This window comes from Colletes gigas, unplaced genomic scaffold (assembly GCF_013123115.1).
Source record: "Colletes gigas isolate AHSC1104 unplaced genomic scaffold, ASM1312311v1 Colletes_gigas_Sc00013, whole genome shotgun sequence".
NCBI classification, from domain to species: domain Eukaryota; kingdom Metazoa; phylum Arthropoda; class Insecta; order Hymenoptera; family Colletidae; genus Colletes; species Colletes gigas.
In genome coordinates, this window is record NW_025106642.1 from 837,886 (window position 1) to 863,464 (window position 25,579).

Sequence of the window (25,579 nt, forward strand, 5' to 3'; positions counted from 1 at the left end):
CAACAGAACGTGTTTATCAAAATATACGATATAATTCGATTCGTTACTTTCGGATGCAAATTATACAGAGCACCAAAATACAATGTCTTAATTATGTAAAATGATGTACTATTTTAATCAATTTTACATAATTTTCTTGTAAACACTGCTTCATCCTTTGCATTCTAGGCGCCAAAATATTAACTGAGATAGCACTGATAGCAGATACTGTCTTGATCTGAAGTTAGCAAAAGCATAGAATACTAAATATACAGAAGTTTCATTCGATGGCGACGAGTGAATTTCTGCATCCAACATTATTACATGGCAAAACTAAATTGATTGAAAATATTCAACACTTTGTAGTTTAAGAAAATAATTAAATAAAATTATATATATGTCATATAAAATAAAGAAAATCTAGTAAATTTTTGTTATATTATTGTTGGTATTCCTCCATTAATCTTTTGATTATGTCGTCATAACTCATAACTTTGTTATTCATTTCTTTGATACATTTATTCGAATTTACTGTTAAAAAGATTGCAAAAGATACGTAATACTGTTTGTTTTTGGATTCAGACGTGTGCTTACGTGTTCACTTAACGTAAAATTATGCAATTTGATGCTACATGTATTTATTAAAGTTATCAATTTTTGTTTAAAGATTTCTTGTAAATATGTCTAACAACAAAGAGGAAAAACAGTAAGTTTGCACCATTAACATTAAACGTTCAATCTTTATGCAATAAATGATGGAAAAATTATAATAGCATTGTTTATATAAAACTACTGTTATAAACAATTTTAGGTATGGTTTAATTTTATCTAAAAAACAACAACCTGTGGCGCCAAAGGCCAGCAATATATTTGCAGATGACAATGAGTCGGATGAAGAAGATGCCCCCGATTGGATTAAAAAAGTTCTTAAAGCAGAAGAGGCAAAAAATAAAATTAAAAAACAAACCAGGTTAAATATGCAGAAAGCCTTAAAGGAAAACCCAACAATATATCAATATGATGAAGTATACGATGACATGGAACGTACAAAAAGCCAGATAAAAGAAACCAAGGACGAGAAGAAGAAACCAAAATATATTGAAAACCTTTTGAAGGCAGCAGAACGAAGAAAACGAGAGCAAGAACACAGAATAGAAAGAATGGTACAAAAGGAACGAGAAGCGGAAGGAGCATTGTTCGCAGACAAAGAAAGTTTTGTTACTTCTGCATATAGGGCAAAATTAGAAGAATTTAAAAAACTCGAAGAAGAAGAATCTAGGATGGATCGACTGGAGGCTATTGGAGATGTTAGAAAACAGCAAGATATGTCAGGGTTCTATAGACATTTATATGAACAGACTGTTAAAAGTTCAGAAGAATCTGAAATTACGAATAATATAGACAAAGATAAAACTAGTGTAGATAGTACAGTAGAAAGTGTAAATAAGGAAACAAGTACGATAACATCAAATACAGAACAAATTATAAATAAAAATATAAAAAGGAGCAGACAATACAGACAGAGAATAGTGGAAGAAGAAAGTGATACAGATACTGAAACATCACAGATGGTAGAAAATAAAACAAATACTTCTTTATCTGAAAATCATAAGGATGTTGAAATGGAAAATGTAGCAGAGTCTGACAATGACAGACCAAAGCAACAAATTGAAGATGCTGAACATAGTAAAACACAAGATAAAATTACAACAGAAAATACCTTAAATAGAAAAGATGATGAAGATGTGTCAAAAAATGGCGAGAATGATGATAAAGAAGATGCACCTAAAATAACTGCGAAAGCAAAAATAGAGGCAGAAAAGAAAGAAAGATTTAAAATTTGGGAGAAAAGAACCGTTGGACCTGTATTTGAAGCAGCAGTACAACGATACTATGCAAGAAAATGTATGAAATTATCTACTACATAGCCAGTTATAATTTGTACAAACGTATTTAAAATGTTTTCTAATTAATTTTGCTATTAGTTTTTTAGAAAACTGTATTTAAATTATTGGGTATACATTTTTTTTAATTATAATCATACTGTACAAATTAAAAAATACGTACAAAACTTAGTATTAACATGTCAATGAATTGTATTAATACAATACATTCTGTACAAATGTCCATAATCAATGTAGATGAAACTTTGTAATTTTATAAATTGAAAATTACAATAAACATAATTTGATGTTAGACCATTATATCTTCTATAGCATGCGTGATTGCTTTCCATAACATTGGTATCTATATACCGATAAAACTTCATACAAATATAAATACTTTTTATCAGTTTGAACTATTTTAAGTACTGTAAAGAAATTTTGATTATACAAAAGGAATCGTTACGTTCAAAATGCTTACAAAATTTTCTATAAAAATATTATAACGCTATTGTTTTTGCAAGTAAAATAAATAAATAAAAGTATACTGTTTTTATATAATTTATAATCCCTAGATAATATTAAATCTAAACAATATAAATGTTCTTTGTTATATAAATTTTAAATTTAGCTAGATGAAATTAATTTTGGCTCCATGTGTCCAGTATCACCATAAGTTAATAATGTTACTCTGCCACTAGGATAAACAGTGATCCATGTAATACTTGCATGATTTAAACCCATGCGCATCCAACCTTCGGGTGGAAATTGCAATGCTCTGAAATAAATAAAAAATTTAAAGAAACATATCTTTGCATCAGTATATAAATAGGATACAGAAAAGTAATTTACCGGCATACAAAATATCTAATAACATTTGCATGACAGACAATGATAGTGTAAGAATCTTTTTCTTGACTGGGATCTGCACGATGAAAATATTTCCTAAATGCAGCTTCTATCCTAGGTCCATCTTCATAAAACTAAAATATATTAATTTATGTAATATCAAAATTTTTAAATAGCAAGAGGTTTTATGTAATACACCTACATAGATTTCTGACTTCCAATGACCTATTGGTGGCTCAGGTGGTATAGGTGCACCTTCGACAAGAAATACATCATCTTTTACAGCTAAATTCTTAATATTTTCTTCTATAATTTTAGCAGTTTCTTGAGCTCGGGTCATTGTAGATCGTATAATCTGAGTATACGGTAAACCTAACTCTTGCAATCTTCTTCCTGTTGCTTCAGCCTGCCGTCTACCTTTGTGTCATGAAAATTTTTAATTTTAACAACTTCTATTGACTTTAAATTTATTTCCTATTTAAAATTCCACTCTTATCAATAGATAAGAATTAAGTTCTACTAGCTTTTATATACATCTATAGTTATTAGCAAATCGAGGTAGATATCAGACACATACACATGTATATGTATATATGAAACACTAACCACGGTCTGTAAGTGTTCTATCACAATCTGTTTTGCCTTCGATATTATATTGCCCATGACGAATTAAAAGTATATGCCGAATTACTTTTGCTTTTTTCACTGACAATTCTTGGTTGTACGCATTTTCATCTGAAACGCTATTTCCTTTCATTGGCTTCACTAAGCTTCTTGGATCTCGTCTATAAATACAGTTATAAGCAAACTTAAAAATTTAAAAATAATGATATATAAATATACAATTATGTATGAGTAGGGGAATGAAAAATACATACTAAGTACGTATAAATGTATTTACAAATATGTTGATAAAATTAATATTCTCATGTACAAACAATTTTTATTTAACGATTTCATTCGCGTAGACAATAATTTTATATTAAATATTCTCATATATTAACATGAAGTTATTATTTCCCATTTAATGTGAAAACTGACATAAAAATCTTAAAATTTTCAGCAGAAATTTACTTGAAAAAAAAAGGTAATATAAAAATGTTTCATTCATGATTATTTATAATTATGAGTCTTGATTTCGTGTCAATACTAAATTATAAAGACACTCTAAGTTTTTATCAATAATAATGGTAAAGTGTATAACCTATCCCAATTATGATCCCACTTGACCGAAGGGGTTACATTTGTCGTCCAGGAATTGTGCACCTGTAAATATTCTTTGTTACCATAAACATTCCAATAAAATAATGTTCCACCACCTAACACGCTCAACCCTGTAGCCCATTTTTTTAAAATTGAACTTGCAGACATCGTTACCACGCTTAAACAATACTGTTATAATTCAAATACTGTGATTTTTCATATCAATGAATTTAAACAAGTTCCCTAGTACTTCAATGTTTGGTTCTCCTTTATCATTACGTTACAATTTCATTGTCAAGCAGAATTCTAGATTATTTCAATGTCATATTTTAATTTATATTTAATTATTAAAATATTCTAAAATTCTCCGTATTGTACAAATTTATGGTTATTTACTTAAATTCAGTTTAAGACTAAGTGGATATAAATAACAAATCGTCACGTGATCGAAATTCTATTGGTTCACTACAACGACACATTATTTTAGCCAGGGATTATAGATGTAACGCTCAATGAACCAAAATACAAAATAACGCAACAAACAATTAAAAGACCGTTGACAACCGAATTAAATGCTGTAAAAGCAAATATAAGCAAGATATCATATATTTTATAGTTGATGTTCCCGACAACTTTCCCCCTCACGGCAAAAATTTTGTATTATATAGTTGGTATTTTAAGTTAGTCTACTTTAGGGATAACTGATACATACATTTTTTATACATTGGGGAACAGTAGTATCAGTAATTATATTCTACCATAATACTGCAGACATTAAGAAATCATATACAAAATTTAAAGTTTAAATTGATTATAAAAAAAGGTAAGATAAGAAATAAAATAGAACAGAACAATATGGAAAAATTTACTAAAATCTTCATTTTTGCAACTACACTCATTTTATGGATTAACTATTATTAAATGTTTAGTATTGAAACTTTTATATCATAATGCTATGGTAATATGAAATCCAGTCTTCATTTATTTTAATTTATTAATAACTATTATTTTAAATAGTATGTCTAATTATATTTTAACATGTGTACAGGACTTACTTAAAATATAGTATATCATATGCATGATTTCAAATAGAATTCTGTCTTCCCTACGAGATGTTACTTTTAATCATACATTACATCTATCACAACATTTGCAGTTTTTATTGATATGTATCTCGTAAAAGATTACCATCTTTGTCTTTAAGGCGTAATCTGCCATTAGAATATTGTGTTTCTTGAGTACCATCAGGGTAGATGAATTTAACAGTACCATCAGGATATTCTCGCCTCTAAAATAGAAAAGATCAGTTATACAAATGTACATATAGAATGGTCCTTAATTACAAATAATTCAAATAAATTTTAATAAAACGACTGAATTGTTTATTTCCTATTTAAAGTTATTACGTCTACATGTTATTATTTATTACCTTATGATCTTTAGTATGTATTTCGCGTTGTCCATTTGGTAAAGTAAGAATTTTTTCTCCATTAGTAAAAGTTTGAATTAATGTTCCATTTGGTAATGTCCAGTTTTCAGTACCATTGGATTCTAAAACTCGTATTGAACCATCTGGAAAAGATACTTCTATCATACCACTATGCGAACGTCTTTCTACTTGACCACTGTATAATAACAAAAATGTTATTTTATAGATAATTAAATATCAGAAATTACGATACATATGAAATTAAATGCAATAACTTACTCGGCGAATTCTAAAATCTCTAAGCCATCTGGCATTGTTATATGCCATGTACGAGTTGATGCATAGAAATATTTTACTTCTCCATTTTTATTAGTTTCGCGAACATCTCCATTATAATATATCAACTTAGTTAAACCTTGATCGGGAAAGATTTTTTTTACATTTCCATTTGGATACCAGTACTCAACACGTCCATCCGGATGTTGAATTTGTCTTATACCTTGTTTATCAATGTTAGAGTTACTTTGGCAAGATGAAGGCACAGTTTTCATATATGCGCTTGATGATATTTTATCAGATGGTGTTGGCATTAATTTTTGATCATGGTTTTCATGAGACACTTTAGTAGGGGATATTAAATGTACATTTTCATTTTGTACATGTATTTGAACATTGTTATTTGGACTGATATGATCTGTAAAAAGTGCAACATTAGTGTCTGTACTTGATTTTTTAGAATCATCTTCAATACAATTTATTGTTCTGCTTAATTTTTTTAACTCATTACTTAAATCAGGCATAGATTCATTTAAATTTTCTGAAGTACAAGGTTGTTCTTGAATGTCTGTTAAATCAGATGTTGCTTCTTTAATTAAATTTTCATACAAATTACGTTTTTTAACATTTTCCATGCTTGTCCGACATTTCTCTACATTTTCATTCATAACATTCTTATTACTGTTGCAATTATATTCATCTTGTTTTACATTTTGAGTATCAATCGTATCAGTTATGTTATTCATCATTGACTTTACCAATTTATGATCACTGTCGTCCGACAACGAATTATTATCCTTTTTACTTTCTTTAAATTGCATATTAAGTTGTTTATTAATTTGATGAATTGACTTTGTATTTGAGAAAGTTCCAGATTTCCCCTTATATCTAATATTTCCTTTCTTCGAATTTTGTAGTTTCTCAATTTCTTGTTTCAATTTTGAATTTTCCATTTTTAATATTCTCACTTGACACTTATGTCTGGATTGTGCAGCATTCCATCTACTTTCTTTTAGATGTATTTCGTCCCTTAATTTTTCCAATTCTTGTTTCAAATTTTGCATTTCTTGCCTTTCTATTTTACTTTGTTGAGCTTTCTCTTGTGCATCTCGCATTCTATTTTCTAATGCAGTTTTTTCCCGAACTAATTTTTTTCTTTCTTCTTGTAAACGATCTTCCGCTTGTTTTTTATTATCTTCAAAATATTTTTCCTTTTCTGCATATTCCTTATGTAAAGATCTCTGATCTTCTTGTAATTTTTTTCGTTGAATAGATAAAGCTGTATTTTCTTTACGAAATATATTAATCTCTTGTTCAAGCTCCAGAAGACGATTTTTTAAAAGTTCTGACTTGAATATGGTTTCATTCATTTTTTGTAAATTTTCTTCAATTTTCTGATCTTCGATTATAGATACATTATTATAACTATCTACACAATTTTCTATTTTTCTACTATTATGTTTTTCTATACATTTCTCTAATTCTTCAGTATTATGAGAATTATTAGTGCCCTGTGACGTTACATTTTTTGTATTATGTTCATTTAAAATACTTTGTTCATTATCATTGTCAAGGAACTGATCAGTAGTGTCTGAGAATTCTGAATCATTGTTATGATAAACATGTTGATGTATATCTTTGTTATAATTAAAATCATCCTTTTGTTTCATACTACCAATATTTTTTACCTTATAATTTAATTCTTGTATGTTGCATTGCTCGAGCGCAAATTTGAGATTATTATTTTGTGTTTTATCTTGCATCATTGCAGATGACTGTGATACTTCAAATGGTATTCGTATCGTTTCGGTATCGGACATTTCCGGAGTTGAACGGTCATCGTTCCATACATTTTCATCACAGAAATTTTGTATCGTCACTGATTCGGTTGATATAGTAGATGTGTCTGTTAATCCAATAGTTTTGTACTCGTTATATTCAGAAAATCTAACATGAAGACTAACGTCCACATCACCCTCAACATTAGGAATGTCATAAAAGTTTTGTACATTGTGTGTCGATTGAACTTGGTTTTTTAAAGGAGCATGTCCGTTTATACTTCTATCTATTTTATTGTTTTCTTTACCATTTTGCAAAGGATTTATACTTTTATGCATATTATGTTTCATTAAGGATGAATGTAACTCATTTTGGTTCACAAGAGGTTTTAAATCGCAATAAGAATTATCACTTTTATTAGTAGTTGTACATATGTAAGCATTAGGCTTCTGAACTGGCAAATCCTTAAGATTTTTAATTATTGGACTAGTGTGTTGTTTTATATTAACCTTGTGGTTATCTGGATTAATACATCCTCTTTTCTTTTTAAATGGTGTTGATTGTTGTAGAAATGCAACAACTGTACTAGATGTAGAACAGAAGCTAGAATTCTCAGCTTTTTCTTCTAACAATTCAAAAATTCTAACTTCCTCCATTTCTTTTTGTGTTCTTGAATGAAAATCTGAAGTATTTAATTCAACATTATTCCCAACTTTATTAATACGATTGTCCGATCGAATACACGAAGTATTAGATTCAGACTTGCTGCGAATTTTCTTCTTTGGCAGTGGAACATTTTTTAAGCACAAATGTTTTTGCGATGAATTTGTACACCTCGTATTTTTTGTTAATTGTACATTTTTGGAAGTTTGTTTAATATTATTAGATTTAGTTTTGTTCTTAGAGTGTTTAGAATCAGATTGTATACCAGCAGAAAATGATGCACTGCGTGATCTATTTCTTATCTTAGGTAATTGTGTTTCTTGATTTGATTTAAACCTGGACAAACCTTCTCCTTTCCTTAAAAATGGTCTTTTTACTTTATATGCTGAATTATTATTAGGTCTTTCGTAAGGTACATTTTCACAGTCTTTTAATCTTTCTTCTAGTAATGTATGGAAATCTTTTTTGGGAGAAGGGACTGGTATATCGTCGATGCAAATATTACTAATTGATGTTCTATTACATGGCAATGGTATTACTCCATCTATAATAAATTGTTCTATTTCTTTCTTATGTTTTGGTGAAAGTATTGTTGAGCTTTCAATAATTTTTGTATCAGATATTGGCATGCTTTTTTTTAATAATTTTTCATTAGATAACTGTCGTTGAAAAATCGAATTGTCAAAATTATTTCCATCTTGACTAGTATATGATTCATTACTATGTAACATTTCTGCACAATTTTCTTTGTTCTGTGATTCATTATGCACCATAACTAATACTTCATCGTCAGTTTCACTATTAACTTCAATTTTATTTGAATTATTAGTATGTTGCATACTTTCATCAAGATTAAGTTCTTGTAATGATATTTCAAGTACTTTATACACAGAATCTTGTTTCTGAGTTAATATCTCTCTTTGCATTTGTTGCTGTTTTAATAGTCGTTCTTGTTGCTCCAATTGCCATTGTTTTAATTTGTGCAAACGTTCAACTATAGTTGCTTCTAAATCCATTTTTTTAATAATATGTTACATATAATAAACTTAATGCATATAGTATTGAATCGAGTAAAATGTATGTGCAAATAATGATTAAAAGTTATTTATGCTTTGAAAACTAATCTGCATATACATATAAATGTACACATACATCAAAATATGAATGTAAATATACTGTAACATTATTAAGTATATAGTTTTATAAATACCTTCCACAACTAATTTTATTAACTTTTTAACTCGTGTTAAAATATTCTTTTTCTTTATTACACGCAATGTATTAAGTATTAAAATTCATTTGAAACATACATTTAAAGTCAATGGTTACAGTTTACAAATTGACTTATAAGGTATTTTAATTGTTTAGCAGATATGTATATACTGTTTCAAATAAAAACAGATGTCACAAACAAATGAAAAACACGTCTCAAATCAAATTTGTTAAAGTAGTTTCTATATTTTCATATTATCACACGAGACACTTGTTCTATTAAACCGTTTGACAGTTCAAAAATTATATATATATCTCCATTGCATGCTATCTATCTAGTTAAATCTGACTGGAAACAATACGTCGATTGGTTACTTATAAAAACACCAACCAATCACAGCATTTCACAGAAACGCATGGTTATCCGTTAAATTCAAAAAAGCAAGGTTATATATTTCAAAAACTGATATTTGAAAATTTATATTATGAAAAACTATGGAACAAAAAAATGTTACAGTTTATATATTTTAAAAAATATTAAAATGACTTAATTGTTTGAAATCGCTATATATTATTTAAATAAAATTAAAAATAAGATGCTGGAATAAATACAACTCAAAATATTTTTCTTACATTGTACAAGTTATTTATGGTTGTTAAATTAGGTGAATCACTTTATATATAATCACTAATTAACTTTTGTTTTTTCAACGTCTTGTAAAATGTGTAACTTTATTAAAATTTCTAAAAGTATAATCCATTATATTTCCAATATTACATAAATTCGTTAACTTCATAAAATTGTTATCAAATTAATTTTATTACAAATTTATTTTTTGATATGTGATAGTTTTTTTATTTATGACACAATAACATTTTAAAACATTAATATCTTTTTTATTATGTAAAAAGTGACGCAACTAATTCATCTTATACAATTTTTATTACAAATTACAATCGAGTAGAAAGCGAAAAGATCTTAATAACTTTAGTTAACATATCTACGTGAAACTTTCTTCTTACATAATGTGTATGTATACTTAATCCAATGCAACTGACAAGAATTTCTCTACGTTTGAGCGCTATTAAGTAAATGCGGTAAGATTAAATTATCTTAATTGAAATCAAACTGTGAGTGTAAAAGAGGAAAGTAATTACAAAATCGGAACACTAATATAGTCCGTCTCAATACAAAATTTCGTAAAAACCAAACATTTTCTCAATTATTATATACCACGCATATTATATGCAGAGTATTACTGAAAAAAATGATTTCAACAAGTTCAACATTCTATCAACAAGTAATATAACGTTTAGACTATAGAATTTAATTTTAGTAGAATGATAGTATGTATATATATAGTCGTAATACTTTATAAAAAATATACTCGTGTATTTACTGAAATACTTCATTGTAGAATTAATATAATTATTTTTTAATAAATCACTGAATTGTACAACTCAATGATAAGTATTTCAAAAATTGACTTCGTGATGATCTCACAAATAATAACAAACATTCAAATATTTCATGAACAAAAATTGTCAATAAAAACACATTCACCGTTAATTTATAAATTCATACAGTAGGATGTAAAATTTGTCTTATTAAATTAAAAAAACTCGAACAATATTATGCTACAATTATAAATGTCTGTATTGAGTTCAATTGCTTTGTTAGTATTTTTAAAATAACTATAATGTGCTATATCAATTTATTAAACACGAGAAGCCATATTTAATGTAAATAAGAAATATCCATGGACTGCTTTGAAATATAATTCTGCTACGCGTTTTAAAAATAGCACACTCTTTCAAGTGTTCAATTATGAGAAATGAAAATTAATCAGTCACTATGCGTCGGTATTTTCTATTAGGTGGGAATACTTCCTCGTCTTCGTCTTTATCAGCTGAAAGAAAAGGATCATCGTAAGCATAATTTGGCGCCCATTTCAGTAACAGTTTCTCAAAAAATTCTTCTAAATTGCGAGCTTCTTGATACACTTGTGATTCAACCTAAATGAAATAGAATTATTTAAAAATGGTAAATAATTTTTCAACATAATTATGAATTTTATAATAGAACTTACAGGGTTGTATGTAAAAGCATTCTTGAACATTAATCTGATGTCTGCCATAACTTGCCTTAAATCCGTGTAATAATTTGGGTGATCAGGTTTTAATTTATCTCTAATTACGTCTAATGCAATTGGTTTCTTTATAATACGATGATAATCAACTATCTGTTAATGACAAATTAAAGAATTAATTACTCTCGTATTCTTTAACTTCTTAACAAATCAATTTTTGTATGTTAAATTTACCTCATTAGAAACAACTTCACGGAAGGGTAAACTTTGCTCATATTGACAATAAAGTTCCAGCACAATTCTTTGTGCAATTCGTAACTCTTTCGTATTCATCGTGTTTGGCCTTTTTTCTCCTGATGATTCATCCGAGCAATCAAGTACATTTGTACATAACATACATTGCCAGGTTTCACTTTCACTGATCATACAAAAGTGTTTGACATCAATTTTACAGCACGGCGTATATAAACCGTACTATTTATATACTTACTCAGGAAACGATTTTAAGCTAGGAATATGACAATATAAGTGGAAGACTTTTGGGCATTTATCACAACATAGTACTGCATCACCTCCATCCATGCATACTGCACACCAGTCTTCGTTAGGATCATCCTTTGTCATAGATGCTGCAGCATTTTTTGAATTATCTATTGAACATATAATTACGTACGTGCATTTATCACTTTAGCATTATTTATCATAGTTTTTTCTAAAAATGTTCCAAATATTAATTACATATTTCTATTTCAAATTTAATTTAGAATGTTTAGACACTAATTATTTATCTAAGATGTTAAAGTACCTGATGAATTTTCAGCCATTGGATTCATTCCCTCATCAGTTGAACTATCTACTTGAGCAGAATCCAATTGATTTCGTTGGGCTTCTGGTATCACCATGATTCCATTACTATCTAATTTTGCAATAGTAAGCATTAAATCGTTTAAAGATTTTTGGCAAAACTTATCCAAACTTTTTTCTGTTTCATCTGATTTTCCAGGGGGTACAGGGCTAGGCGTTTTAGGTACCGACGAGCTGACCGTATGACCAACAGATACCGAATTTTGTGATTGAGGCTGATTATCAGTAGCAGTACTTGTTTGTGTATTATATTTTTGATTAACGTTTGATTGTTGATTTTTTAATGTTATTTTGTAAGTATCGTTGATAGGAACTGGCATTGGGGGTGTAACTTGATGACGGGATGGATAATAAGGAAGACAGGGATTAACATTTTGGGGTATGTGCCAACGAGCTGTAGCAGGTTGCGGCACAGAATAATTTAAATGTTGCGTGGATGGTGAAGTTGGATTACATTGTTGGAGTCTTACACCAGATACCATAGATGTATTCGTTGGCTGATACGTATGTTGCGGTGCCGGTCGTTGAGAATTATTTGAAGGATACCTATAAGGTGGTAATCGATATGGTACATGATTTGTAGACGGACGGTAGGGTGGAGGATTATGTGCAAGAAGCCCACGCAAACTTGTATTTTGTCCAAGCTGATCTATGTGAACTTGTTGATGAGGATGTGTAGATGATGTTACTTGTTGGTGACAACTCCCCAATGGACGTTGCTGCATCATTAGTGGTTGCTGTAATCTGTTATTAAAGTTAACTGTATATGGCACACGTGGTTGATGTGCTTGCGGTGATGATCGAGGTGGCATATTAGTCATATTATAATGTTGAATATAATTTTGTGATTGTGCTTGTTGCTGTTGCTGCGATTGCTGTTGTTGCTGCTGCTGCGATTGCTGTTGTTGCTGCTGCTGCGGCTGCTGTAGTTGTGGCACAATTTGTTGTTGTTGTTGTTGAGGCGTTAAATGAAGAGGCACTTGTTGATAGGAATTTTGTTGTATATTATTTGATTGCTGCGTCGTAGGAGGTAATTGTGCAGCTATAGGAGAGCCATCCATGGGTGTATTTGTTAAATTAGTTGTTTGTTTCTGCTCCGATTGAGATTCATTGTATGACATAGATGGTGTATTTATCCCGGCCAAAGGAGATATTGAAGGATATACTCGACCATCCACGACTATTGCTCCAATCGATGAAACAACTAAAAGTTAAACAGAAACATTTAATTTTGTACAACATTTTACTGCGATATTATAATTGAAAGAATAAACTAATTCTAATTCATAGGAATACCATAAACTTCCTATATTGAATAACGTAATTAAGCACCTATTTATATTAATTTAACCTTTTATCAAGTCTGGTACTTTTTCCAAGGATAAATGTATTCTAACAGGTATTTCTGGATTTGGAATGTCAGCTCGTCTGCTTTTTATTCTTTGCAAATGACTTGTAACAGATCTGAAAATACACTGTTGTAGAATAAACGCAACAATATTCACATTATCCATAACAATAACTAAATATTATATATACTTTTTACTGTAAAGTAATTCCATGTCTGTACCCTTTTTTAAAGCATGAGCTACAAATTGAATACAATGATCTGTAAGCTTTGATAATTGGTCTAAAGCAACTTTCTTTTCATTTAGTGTGTTTTGCTTTTGATCACAAACTTCATTTAAACGCATAACTAATTGCTTCCCTCGTGTATTAATTGCATTTGTTAACCTGCGAATCAAAGTTACATGGTCTGAACAATTTCGTTTTGTTTAAATAACATTGTATACAAGGATAATAAAAACTTACTGCACCACCATTTGTGTTATATCTTGTACTAAATTTTTTTTCTTTTCTAGAATAAGAACTTGCCTATCCTCTATAACTTTCATTGCGCTTTTCAGTAAAACTCGTTTATAACTAAATACATAAACACATTATAAGTATAAATATTGACGATAGAAGTTCTTGGATAAAATAATAGTATCAATATTTAGTAAGTAAAAATATGACGAATAAAATAAAATGGTAAAAGAATTACCTAACTTCTTTAAGTAAAGTTGATACAGAAGCACGTGTTTCGGCAGCAATTTCATGAATGAATTTGTACTTATGATCTCTATGTTCACTTAACTGACAGTCCCTACAAGTAAGTTTATCACACGTTTGACAAAATAAAGACAATTGTTCATGCGAATGAATTGTACAAAATAAATAGCCAGGTATCTTTTTGTTGTTCTTTTTAACATTATCTCTATCATTGGCAACTTCGTCCTTTGGTTTAATGGTATGATCCTTTGTTATTTTTAATCTTTGATGTGCCTTAAAGAACATTAAATTTAAAATAATTCCTAATCACTTGTCAGAGACATATGCATTATAAATGTATAACAATATTATAGTTTTATTACCATAACACAGTTCTGACAGATAAATTCTTCGCATTCTACGCACCAGCTCGTAGCATTAGCATTATCATGACAGCTGGTACACTTTTTTTCTTCTTCTGTTTCTTTAGATTCGTCATCGGTACCTGGACTACAATCTTCTTCTATAAACTTTGAAAGAAATCTGTTCTCGATTAAATTGTCCGCTTGAGTGGTAACATTACAAATTTGACAAGCAACCACATTGCTCTCCACTGTAATAATTTATGTCAACTTTAATTCATATAGTTTAAATCACATATTAGAAGAAACACATGTATATGACGTACATTACTTTATATTGATATACAATATCTATTAAATTGTACAGAATAGAATCATACTATGTATTTATAAAAAAAACTTAAACTTTCATACATTTATTATAAGAATTTTTATCATGGAAAAAGAAATATCTAATTCAGTTATAAATAAATCATCACTGTAAATTGCTTAAAGTGATCAATTTAATTGAATAAGTAAAAGAGTAAATATAATCATTTCTTTTGTTTGTTACAAACAAGATATTTATTTAATTGTTTTGAAATAAGAAACTACTTCGATGAATATTGTTTGATACGAAATCTGTTAAAGAGATATGTATACATATAATACAGACTTACACAAAACATCCACGTCGACCGATGTATTGTGATCACTCAATTTACTGTTGACACATGCACAGCATGCTGCATGTAAACATTCTAAAAGTTTCGGATCGTCACCAAAGGCAAATGTTTTCCCACAGAACACACATTTTGATAAAAATGCACGCGTTTCATTCTCCTGGCTCTCGGTAGTGCACTCGATACGCTGTTCGCACTCTTCTTCAATGCAAACGCCCTGTACTTGAGATTGTTGCAAGTCTTGCTTTGCGCCAGTTTGGTCTTGTGGTTCTTCTTTAACCGTTGCTATCGAGCCTGTTGTTAAAATCTCGTTTGTTCGAGACTCCATGTTAAAAGTATTGAAGCATAAATGGCTACACACAAGAATCGTTTTTACAATTTATGAAAATATATTTTTCTTGAACTGTGTAGCGCCATGGTCCACCATGCTACATACTTTAATCATTCTAATTGTTGCAGTTTAGATGGAAAACTGAATAGCGAGCACAGTGCATCGTACCATTCCGCCACCTATAGTACAACTTGTTTAAACGTTACGCGCTCTTAGGCCTGCCGCACAGAATCACCCTGTAGAAATTAGTGTTATTATGAGGATCCGCCATGGCGTTTTTATTTGAACTGCTTTCACGTGGCGTATGCAACGCGTAACTTCTAAAAGCACTGTATAATAAGAGAAGTTAGGAACCACAAGTATTTTGCATTATTCAAACATGCATTTAAACGAAGAAAAATTAATAGGTACATTCGTTTAATAAAGAATAATTTTTATTTTGTAAATTACTATTGTAAAGTAAATGTTTGGTTTATGTCACTATTATTATGTATATAATTTTAATTCGTTGTCAGAAATCAACAAAAGTTGATTTCTTTAATACAAAATGCAACAATTTATTTCTTTAAAATAAAATTTCTGTATTAGATAAAGTGATTTTTAGATGCGTCATCTGCTCCAAGATTTGCTATTCAGCTTCCAGATATTCTTCTATAAAGGACTAAATACATTAAACATTAAATTGACAATATCATCAGAACAGTTCATAACAAATTATGAGATGATTTGTGTATTGCTACATCCAACTAAATATGTTAATGGTAGTTACAGATAAGTTTACTCAAGACAGCGATGACAGTAATGATAGTCAAGACAGCGAGGACAGTGATGATACTGCGTGCAATACAGATGAATCTGATTCAGAAAATGACGATATAGAAGATTCCGTTTCAAATAATAATCAGATTCCTACTCATGAAAGTATGTTTTACATAAGTTGATAATAATATAATATTTATTTCTAATTAGTTATAAGCTTACAAATTTATTATCATTATTAAAGATAGTGATGCAGAAGCAATTTTGTTAAACGAAGATGAGGAAGAAAATGAAGTTGTGAAAGCAATAATTAAATCACAAGATGCTCATAGAAATCATCCTCCACCTATTACAATAGAAGATTATGTGGTGGATATATGTTTCCATCCCAATTCGGATATGATTGCTGTGGCTAGCATTGTAGGAGATGTTTACTTGTAATTTAACATTTATACGATATTATGCATTAATTTTAAGGAACAGTGTATAACAATTTAATACATACATATATTTTTTTACATGTTAGGTACAAGTATAACAATACAGAAACAGAACTATTATCAACTTTAGAATTACATCTTAAAGCATGTCGTGATATAGAGTTTAATGAAAGTGGTACAACTTTATTTTCGACTGCCAAGGATTTATCTATAATGCTCACCGATGTAGAAACAGAGAAGTTAATAAGATTATATGAAAATGCACACGAGTATGTATAAAAATACTTTTTTTACCCTTTATAGTATACGATCGATAATTAATTTATATCCTAGAGAACCAGTATACACAATGACTGTAATTGGAGAACACATGTTTGCAACAGGGGATGATGATGGTGTTGTAAAATGTAAATAATTATATTTATTTTCTCCTCTTTGTATTAGATTATATTCATGTATAGATATTTTTAGTTTGGGATCTTAGAATAAGAGGAAATACACCTACATTTTCATTCAAGAAAATGGAAGATTATGTGAGTTCTATTGTAACAAACAGCGATGCAAAGTATTTAGTATGTGCTAGTGGAGATGGTTCTCTTACTACATTCAATATTCCAGGAAAGAAAATGCATCTACAGGTGAATAGCTACATATATAGTTTACTGTAAGTTATTTTGTTATGCACGTTTCTATAATAAACATTTTAATAGTCAGAGGAATACGAAGAGGAGTTAACTTGCCTTGGTATATTTAAAACTGAAACAAAACTTTTGGTGGGCACCAGTAAAGGAAAACTGTATGTATACAATTGGGGAGAATTTGGTCTCCATTCGGACGAGTTTCCGAGTGTAACTAAGAAGGCCATAAATTGTATGGTTCCAATTACTGAAAATGTTGTAATAACAGGAGGAGAAGATGGAATACTTAGGTATGAAATAATCTACCGATATAAACTATTATTTTCTTTGACATCAAAACGAGACACTCGTTTTTATATATATGTATTTATTTATATTTATTGTGCAGGTCGAATAGCTTGTTTCCTCATCGTCATCTTGGAATAGTGGGACAACATAATTTTTCCATTGAAACCCTTGATGTCAATAATGATGGTACATTAATTGCATCTTCTTCGCACAATAATGATATCAAATTTTGGAATGTACAGTATTTTGAAACATTAAATGTCGCTGAACGTATAAAGGGGGGAAAACAGAAACAATTAAAGCATAATCTTCCAAGCAGTAAAATCGATAATGCATCAAACTTTTTTTCAGACCTTTAATATAGAAATAAAAAAAATAATAATTTATGTGAAATGTTGTATATTTATTATTAAAAATTATAATTTTAAATATAATAATACATAGATGAAGTTATTGAATGTACCGTTCGTAAGATAGTGAACAAATGATACTGATATAACATACCTTCATATACAAATTTCCTCTTAATTGATAACTTAATTATTATACATCTATTAATCGTACATTTATATTGAAAAGTTGAACACTGCATTTTGCATAAATATAATTATTTAATTATAATTAGTTACAAGAGAGCACAAACACTGGTTTTCAAATCAATCTTTGAATTTTATTTCAGATTTAACAAATATCTTTCTTTTAATTAACTCCATTATATAAATAGATATAAAAATCTTATACTTCCTTTTATTTAGTGAACTCGTTTATTTGGTTGACTTAATACCAGTAAGTTTGTGCATTCACAGTGTACGATAAACTGAATATTCTATACATTTAAATTAACAAGCATAGTTATAAAAATTATCTAAAAGAAAAAAAGCAGTACAGAATTAAATATTTGATCGTTTATCTATATCCCTAAAAATATTATAAAGAACATGCTTTGAAACGCTAATTATTAACCATTGCGTTGTACATATTGCAATTTACAATAAGTTACTTACCATACAATTCTTTTTATTCTTATTCCTTTAGTTTATTATGTATGGATTATATAGGTTTACAAAAAAACATTTTCTAAATAGTGAAAATTCACCGAATGTTTATCACTGTGATTACAAACGTTTCATACAGTTCTCGTACTTTACATTTCGTGATTAAATATCTCACAATACATCATGAGATTTAAATTATATTTATTATTAAGTTATAATCAATAATACTGATATTGCATAACACTTAATATAAAAGATCTGAAATAGTGCAGAAATAAATATTCCTAATTTTAAATGTTTTCCAATTAGTCTCCAGATAATGAGTACATACATTTTTGTATATGTATAAAGAAAGTATTAAAATATAAGTTATACATCAGAAACTTCAACATAGGATATGAACATTCTTATAGATTAATTTCAAATATATTAAATATTACTGATACTTTTTATGTAGCAATATAATACCATGCACAAACAAACAAAATATTCACAACAGCAAAAGAGGTCTGAGTGGTTTTGATCAAATAAATTGTTCGATTTATCAAACATTAATTAATTAAAAATACTTTAATATAAAAAGTACTGATAAGAATATAGAATGCAATTTAATTGATGTGCAAAATTTATTTTTTTAAAAATTAAATAAATATTTGAAAATATTATATTTTACATTAAATTATTACTCGGAAATACGAGTTATTTAAAAAGTAAGACTCAGCTTTTATTATGTTGAATTACAAATATGACTGTTTATTAATATTACTTTACTGATGATTCATTTGACGCAAGTATTCTGGCGTATGATAATGTTGCTGCTGTGCATGAGCAAGCGAGGGATGAATAGGAGGTGGAAAGCATCGGACGTGTTCAACGCTTGTTGCATCGCCATCCCCGCTCTTCAAATACTTATTTAATACAGCAAAAATTTGCGAATTTAATACTTGGAATCTTCTGATTCTATCCACCATTCTTTTCAAATGCTATTCGATATTATTCAAACAAATTCATTATTTACATATATTAATAAAAGAAAGTGTGTGTGATCAAATATGACTTACATATGGATACTTACAATTCCTTTAACATTTTCGTCCTTACCATCTACACGTTGTACTCTCAGAATATGATAACAAAAATCAAGAGCCTCAAATCGCCTCTGCTGACCAAGTAATACTATCATAGCACATCCAGCCCAATGTAAGCCCTCGCCAAATAATTCCCTGTAATAAGAATAATATTATGCAGTTTACTGTTCTGCTTCAATTAGATATGAAATTATAATTATATCACGAACTCGACAGTAAATTCTGTTTCACCAACAGGAATACAATATACGAATTGTAGTGCACTCCATAATCTATGAAATTCTGTGCACTCATCGACATTCATTACTCCGTTTGCAGGAGGTGGGCCAACCCAAATAGGGTCATCTAAGAAACTGCGCAATCTACCGAGTACCACATCAAATATCGACAAACCGCAACAAAGCCGTTCTCGTGTTAATAAATCGCCCTCCCTGGCAATCATTGCTTGCTACAAAAAGAATTAAAACATTTATAAAATGTATGCACAAAATATTTCTGAACAATTTCCAGACATTGTATAACATTACTCTTTACTGTTTACCTTAGCTGTACCTAGTTTATCTACATTTGGAACAATTTGTAAGGCTGCGTATTTAGCTTCAAGTCGCTTTTGCTTGGTTTCCGGTTTCTCACCCTCTGGAATTAAAATTGTTTCAATATTTTTAAACGCAGAATTTTTATTTTTGATAGTTTGGAATCGTTACCTTTGCAGTAAGGTCTAGGCAGTATATTTTGAAACGGTGCTGCATGTAATAAATCGCAAACTTCTTCTTGCGATAAAGCTTGTTCCATTAAGAGACAAAATAAAATTGTGTTACCGAACTCGCGAAAATTATGAAACAGCTCGGTTTTTGCGTCAGGATATTGCACAATGTCGTTTAATTGAGCATGGTAATATCCCAGAACACCCGGCGATCCATAATCGTATCTTGGCAGCTTACAGACTTTTGGCATTGCTTCCATTAAAGTCTTAGTGAATTGATGTAAGCTTCCTTGAATTAAAGACTTCACAATTTTCAAAAGTTCTTCCATCACTACTGCGATACCTTGATACCCAAGAAGTTTACACATTGTACGAAAGTGTTGTGGACCAACAAATCCTGAATATTGCCCATACTGTGTACTATATGCTAAATTTAAATGTTTACTTCCCCAAAGGTAGTGGGGGGACATTTGTGGAGGCTTGTCCCTATGTACTGGTTGCACAAATTGAAGTCCACGACATTTTACAAACCTATTACACATATTTACAATATAATCACAAACTTTTATTTTATTTACTTTTAATTATAGTATTGCTTTACCTATTTGTTGCTGCGTTATAACAATAATTTGGTAAAAAGTCATAATTTAGTTCCCAAAATACATGAAGCGTGATTCTTCCATACGGGGCTAGAACATTATGATTTGCTTCTCTAAACATTGCGTCATATTCATCCAAGGCAAGCCATTTACTTAAAAGTTTGTGAGTAAGACGATTAACTTGCAAAAGTCCTTCTAATTCCTGAAGTAGATGAATTATGATAAATATATTTTTATTGTGAATTAAAGATGAAACTAAATTATTTAACTCACCACGACTCCAGTAATATCACCGGATTCAAATTTACTAATTGCCAAATCCAATGATTTTTGCATATCAGCATTAATACGTTGCGTAATTAACTTGTTCAAATCAATACTTCGTCCCAATAACTGAACGTGTCTTTGTTTTAATAAAGTTTCGTATCTGTTGGCACGTGGGTATGGAAGTAAATATGCCCCCAAAGCAACGCACTCAACTCGGAACCTTTTATCCAGCAATATACTTGCAGCCAATTGTTTGTAATGAGCAAAAATTTGTTCGCTAAGTTTGTAAACAAATTGATCAAAACATAAATTGACCTCAGCTTCTACTTCATCGTAAAGAAATTGTTTACGAAATATTGTTAGAGCATACAGTGCGCTATCATTGTACAGATCAAGTGGATATAAAACATACCTAAAAACAAATATGATATTTCAAAACGTATTTTCCAAATTACGATTATAGTATAATTTTACTCACTCCATCATTGATGGTTCTTTACTTCGTAATATGTGATCAGTCAATATCCATGGCATAGACATTTCAATAGGGAACTGAAAGATGTATTAATAAGCTTTAAATTACAAGCTTAAATAACATTGTTACGATCATATATGTCTAACAGAATACCTGGATACGTTTCTCCATGGTGATCAAGTCGCTGCATTCCTCATTATGTTGATGACGTACTTGGCATTTCTAGTCATGAAATGAAGCACACAAAACGCTATTTTGATAATATTTTTAATATAATAATACGAAACGTAGGCTACCTGTGAATTTTCAATTACCTGTATTTTTCGGCCCATGGTCATTTCTAAGTAAAATTCTCTGTACCATAATTGGGATAAATCACAACAGTCTTGTAATGATTCTAAAAGGAACAGAGTATAGTAGAAAACTACTGTAATATGATAAATTATAACTGATTGTACTTACCACTAAAATTTAAGAGATAACTCCAATAAAAACTAGTTTTATGAAACTGATCAATTTGTACAAGGTATTGACCATCGATATCTTTTCTCAATGTACGCTTACCGCCACTCTTATCAGCAATTAATGATTCTAACATAGTACGAACCATATAAAGCTGTGTTGAAGAAGGCCCTAAGAAAACATATTTTTAAAAACAAATTGGAAATTTATGATGTTAAAGAATTCAACTGTCCTTCGATCTTACCAACATTTCTCCGTGGTACCTTTATACCAAACCCATTATCAGGATCTTTCTTTCCTTTCAGTGCAGGATCCCCTAATGGCTCCACTCCAAAATGCCAATCTGCGCAAGTTTCTCTTACGGATACAATTATACTAAAAAAAACAGTAAACTGTTTAAGTTGTACAAGATTTTTAATTTTCATAACAAGTACGTTAATTACATACAAACCTCCTAATTAGATCTTTTTTATTTTTTATTGCCTTACGCAATGGTTCTCGTAGAGAAAGTTGCACGAAATCTTGTAATTCCGCGTATATATTTCTACGTATTGCATCAATAAAAACAGTTTCAATACGTGCCATTAGCACTTGCAATCCCTTGATCATTGCTATAACTTCTATCAAAGCAAATTTCTCTTCATCTGTGTAATTGTAACGTGTAGCCTAATAAAATAAAATGTGTCAATGTATATTATATGATTAATAGAATTAACAGTAATAAATACCCTTTCGTATTCTTCAGCTTCTTGTGGGCACTCCTTATTCATATGATGGTCGGTGGGGTGAAGAAGTTTCCAACTATAAAGTTCCGTTACTACGCTTGTCCATTGAGAAAGTAATTGCAATCCACGTAATGCTAATTCAGCAGTTTCTCGATTTTCTGTGTCACTCCCGCATTCTTTGTATGTTGTAGTCACTTCATTACTGTATCTATATTGTAATTACAAAGGTAATATTTTCTTTACAGAGTTGTAAATTAATGTTTTTACTAATTTATAAACTGTTAATAATATGCCTAGTTACCTTGCTAATTCGCTAATGTATTTTACATGATCTTCCCTAATTTGTGGAAGGTGTACCATAAGATCCGCTTGCGGGCTTATACTATTTGATGACGAAGACAATGGCCACCTTGATGCATCAAAATGTTTAGACCGTTTGATGTAATTAAAGGGTGCAATTTGCATATCACCAAACAACGGCACTACCTCTAAGTTTTTAAAAATTCTATCAATTCTATCTAACTTTAGTTTCTTTTTTTGATCTAGTTTATTAATGTTGCATAATTCACTGTCCATCAAAAATAGGCCAAATCCCATGACTTTTACCAACATATGCTTTTCGTTCGGTGTTAAATACATCTTAGTCTCGAACATATGAACACATATATTGACAACATCTGCAAGTAATTCTTCATATCCTGCAATTTTTTCTAAATTCTCTTTTACAGTATCACGAATTTTATTCTGTGTAGCTAAAAACATTGATAAGTTTTGTGATTCTTGTAATGTCTGTGAATCAGACATGACTTTAAGAAATTGGGCAGCTCTGAAACGAGAGAGTAATTGTATTTCGTCAAAAATTTTGTTAAAACTGAATAAAGTTACCCAAACATAGTAAATCGATAAGATTAAAGTTACCTTCTATAGGTAGAATAATCATTTTTCACGCTAGATTTCATATTCTTCAGTTCGTCCAAAACTGCGAACATATTGATAAATTTTCCTAAAGTAAGCAGATATGCTTCGGAAACAAAGTCTTTCCTTTTCTCGTGATGACACAAGCGTTTCACTTCGCCCGAAAATCTTTCAATTGCCTTTCTCTAAAAACAAATATTCTATTGATTTTATACATGTACCGATATACAAGAAGATTAAAATGATTAAACAATTACATACTTACTTGAAAGTACATAAAATTTAATAACTTATTTACTTCTGGTGCTAATACCTCTACTGTCTTTTCATAAATCTCTACTCTATTTGGTTGTTCGTTAGATTTTGGTTGAGGAATTGCACGCGAGCAACATCTCCATGTATATAACATTACAGCATGTTTCAAACCTTCCTCTAACAATTCGTTCTTTAAAAATAACGACAATTATATATTTCAATAATAATATCAAAAGACAATGTAAATGTTAATCATAATTCCATACATGTATAATTCAAGGTAATATATTTATTGTCGTATATAAGTTCAACAAAAATAAAAAATTTATCTTTCAATGTGTACAAATGTATTCCACATAATTACCAAACTTGCATGAACCGTAGCTTCCTCAATGTACTTGGCAATCCCGGTAACAAAACCATTTCTATCTTCAAAATTAGTATCAAAATTGGCTAAATATACTACAGAACATGGTTGCGCTTCGATACATGGTTGTTCATCTGGTAATGTAAATTCATCAAGCACATCAACATTGGATAAAGCATCGCTCAAAGTTACTTTATCAGTAGCCATTTCAATTTAAATATAAACCTGAATGAAAGAAACAATTATTTATACATTGTTAACACTTAAATCCAAATAAAATTTAACATATGATATTAATTATTTACAATTGTTAAGAAATATTTTCTTAAATTTCAAATTTTTATATGTATAACCAATATGTATAATCGTTGAAATTAAAAATTGTATGTATAGAGTGATATAAGATAATTATAATTTTTATTACTTACCTCCAAGGAGGTTACGTGTCTAGGGACTTGAATATACTAGAAACTTATATCTTTCTACGAAAAAATAAAATAGTTTTCAAATACTTTACAATGTGATTAATACATTGCGACGCAATAATGTAACATTATGCTGTTAATGTATAAAATTGATACTCTAACACTCCACCCACCTACTAGAAAACAAGTTGATTATTCTATCAACAATACTTAGGCTCTACATGCAAACAGTTCCGCGACTACACTTTAACTTGTATGTACATTGACGTACATAAATACACTGTATTCTGCCTGATTTTCATTTTCATTTTTACAGAAAATTCTGTTCCAAAATTAATCTTATTATTTGAGAATTACTACTAATCGATCAATTGAAGATAACGTTTTCTGTGAAATAAGTAATTTAAAAAAAAGATAATTGTCCAAATAGTACCAATTCAATATGAATAATTTTAATGGTTATCCACTACTATAACCTTCTTTGACCATTATTCTACACATTTTATGTAATTAATTAGTTATAAATGATTATTGGCAGCGATAGATATTTTAATCATCATACTAA

At 29.5% G+C, this 25,579-nt stretch overlaps 6 protein-coding genes across 9 annotated transcripts; 2 read left to right on the forward strand and 4 right to left on the reverse strand.

Moving 5' to 3' along the window:
* The first annotated feature begins 477 nt into the window (after positions 1-477).
* On the forward strand, positions 478-1,982 carry LOC122399301 (nuclear speckle splicing regulatory protein 1). 2 transcript variants are annotated; one of them, XM_043399890.1, is made up of 2 exons: positions 478-685; positions 791-1,982. In XM_043399890.1, the coding sequence occupies exons 1-2, from the start codon at positions 660-662 to the stop codon at positions 1,905-1,907; spliced, it is 1,143 nt and encodes a 380-aa protein (XP_043255825.1). In that variant the 5' UTR covers positions 478-659; the 3' UTR covers positions 1,908-1,982. The 2 variants fall into 2 exon arrangements, with proteins under 2 accessions (XP_043255825.1, XP_043255826.1); XM_043399891.1 differs by having other exon boundaries at positions 856-1,982.
* Positions 1,983-2,473: 491 nt separating this feature from the next.
* Positions 2,474-4,137, reverse strand: LOC122399302 (serine/threonine-protein phosphatase Pgam5, mitochondrial). Its single transcript, XM_043399892.1, has 5 exons — positions 3,916-4,137; positions 3,318-3,496; positions 2,914-3,128; positions 2,715-2,845; positions 2,474-2,640 (listed from the first exon to the last, which is right to left on the reverse strand). The coding sequence occupies exons 1-5, from the start codon at positions 4,080-4,082 to the stop codon at positions 2,490-2,492; spliced, it is 843 nt and encodes a 280-aa protein (XP_043255827.1). The 5' UTR covers positions 4,083-4,137; the 3' UTR covers positions 2,474-2,489.
* Positions 4,138-4,971: 834 nt separating this feature from the next.
* On the reverse strand, positions 4,972-9,080 carry LOC122399291 (uncharacterized protein MAL13P1.304). The gene is made up of 3 exons (XM_043399874.1): positions 5,623-9,080; positions 5,344-5,539; positions 4,972-5,202 (listed from the first exon to the last, which is right to left on the reverse strand). Exons 1-3 carry the CDS (start codon positions 9,075-9,077, stop codon positions 5,074-5,076), a joined length of 3,780 nt encoding a protein of 1,259 aa, XP_043255809.1. The 5' UTR covers positions 9,078-9,080; the 3' UTR covers positions 4,972-5,073.
* Positions 9,081-10,886: 1,806 nt separating this feature from the next.
* On the reverse strand, positions 10,887-15,712 carry LOC122399290 (E3 ubiquitin-protein ligase TRIM33-like). 2 transcript variants are annotated; one of them, XM_043399873.1, is made up of 11 exons: positions 15,280-15,712; positions 14,642-14,871; positions 14,272-14,552; positions 14,040-14,150; positions 13,767-13,961; positions 13,579-13,691; positions 12,169-13,431; positions 11,854-11,992; positions 11,598-11,781; positions 11,364-11,516; positions 10,887-11,289 (listed from the first exon to the last, which is right to left on the reverse strand). In XM_043399873.1, exons 1-11 carry the CDS (start codon positions 15,608-15,610, stop codon positions 11,116-11,118), a joined length of 3,174 nt encoding a protein of 1,057 aa, XP_043255808.1. In that variant the 5' UTR covers positions 15,611-15,712; the 3' UTR covers positions 10,887-11,115. The 2 variants fall into 2 exon arrangements, with proteins under 2 accessions (XP_043255808.1, XP_043255807.1); XM_043399872.1 differs by having other exon boundaries at positions 11,854-12,013.
* Positions 15,713-15,903: 191 nt separating this feature from the next.
* On the forward strand, positions 15,904-18,097 carry LOC122399292 (WD repeat-containing protein 55 homolog). Of its 2 annotated transcripts, none has more exons than XM_043399876.1 (8): positions 15,904-16,020; positions 16,385-16,534; positions 16,617-16,809; positions 16,899-17,081; positions 17,146-17,219; positions 17,284-17,450; positions 17,523-17,740; positions 17,839-18,097. In XM_043399876.1, the coding sequence occupies exons 1-8, from the start codon at positions 15,993-15,995 to the stop codon at positions 18,095-18,097; spliced, it is 1,272 nt and encodes a 423-aa protein (XP_043255811.1). In that variant the 5' UTR covers positions 15,904-15,992. The 2 variants fall into 2 exon arrangements, with proteins under 2 accessions (XP_043255811.1, XP_043255810.1); XM_043399875.1 differs by having other exon boundaries at positions 15,913-16,020; positions 16,379-16,534.
* A 1,403-nt stretch (positions 18,098-19,500) lies between these two features.
* LOC122399289 (cytoplasmic FMR1-interacting protein) lies at positions 19,501-25,514 on the reverse strand. Its single transcript, XM_043399871.1, has 20 exons — positions 25,188-25,514; positions 25,018-25,071; positions 24,587-24,814; positions 24,233-24,412; positions 23,971-24,152; positions 23,354-23,878; positions 23,056-23,260; positions 22,779-22,993; positions 22,572-22,702; positions 22,328-22,498; positions 22,180-22,262; positions 22,019-22,087; positions 21,869-21,942; positions 21,397-21,802; positions 21,126-21,325; positions 20,526-21,055; positions 20,363-20,457; positions 20,031-20,269; positions 19,809-19,956; positions 19,501-19,716 (listed from the first exon to the last, which is right to left on the reverse strand). The coding sequence occupies exons 3-20, from the start codon at positions 24,794-24,796 to the stop codon at positions 19,501-19,503; spliced, it is 3,879 nt and encodes a 1,292-aa protein (XP_043255806.1). The 5' UTR covers positions 24,797-24,814; positions 25,018-25,071; positions 25,188-25,514.
* Positions 25,515-25,579: the final 65 nt, after the last annotated feature.

Coding starts and splice junctions, on each gene's coding strand:
- LOC122399301 (XM_043399890.1), top strand. CDS start 660: ATGTCTAACAACAAAGAGGAAAAACA. Junction 686..790: donor AACAACAAAGAGGAAAAACA/GTAAGTTTGCAC, acceptor AAACAATTTTAG/GTATGGTTTAATTTTATCTA.
- LOC122399302 (XM_043399892.1), bottom strand. CDS start 4,082: ATGTCTGCAAGTTCAATTTTAAAAAAATGGGCTACAGGGTTGAGCGTG. Junction 3,129..3,317: donor TAGAACACTTACAGACCGTG/GTTAGTGTTTCA, acceptor CATGACACAAAG/GTAGACGGCAGGCTGAAGCA. Junction 2,846..2,913: donor ATTGGAAGTCAGAAATCTAT/GTAGGTGTATTA, acceptor AATATATTTTAG/TTTTATGAAGATGGACCTAG.
- LOC122399291 (XM_043399874.1), bottom strand. CDS start 9,077: ATGGATTTAGAAGCAACTATAGTTGAACGTTTGCACAAATTAAAACAA. Junction 5,540..5,622: donor GAGATTTTAGAATTCGCCGA/GTAAGTTATTGC, acceptor GTTATTATACAG/TGGTCAAGTAGAAAGACGTT. Junction 5,203..5,343: donor TACATACTAAAGATCATAAG/GTAATAAATAAT, acceptor TTTCTATTTTAG/AGGCGAGAATATCCTGATGG.
- LOC122399290 (XM_043399872.1), bottom strand. CDS start 15,610: ATGGAGTCTCGAACAAACGAGATTTTAACAACAGGCTCGATAGCAACG. Junction 14,872..15,279: donor GGTCGACGTGGATGTTTTGT/GTAAGTCTGTAT, acceptor AAATTATTACAG/TGGAGAGCAATGTGGTTGCT. Junction 12,014..12,168: donor AATGGCTGAAAATTCATCAG/GTACTTTAACAT, acceptor TATGTTCAATAG/ATAATTCAAAAAATGCTGCA.
- LOC122399292 (XM_043399875.1), top strand. CDS start 15,993: ATGCATTTAAACGAAGAAAAATTAATAG. Junction 16,810..16,898: donor ATTGTAGGAGATGTTTACTT/GTAATTTAACAT, acceptor TTTACATGTTAG/GTACAAGTATAACAATACAG. Junction 17,741..17,838: donor GGAGAAGATGGAATACTTAG/GTATGAAATAAT, acceptor TTTATTGTGCAG/GTCGAATAGCTTGTTTCCTC.
- LOC122399289 (XM_043399871.1), bottom strand. CDS start 24,796: ATGGCTACTGATAAAGTAACTTTGAGCGATGCTTTATCCAATGTTGAT. Junction 23,879..23,970: donor GATTATTCTACCTATAGAAG/GTAACTTTAATC, acceptor CTCTCGTTTCAG/AGCTGCCCAATTTCTTAAAG. Junction 22,703..22,778: donor AAAAAAGATCTAATTAGGAG/GTTTGTATGTAA, acceptor TGTTTTTTTTAG/TATAATTGTATCCGTAAGAG.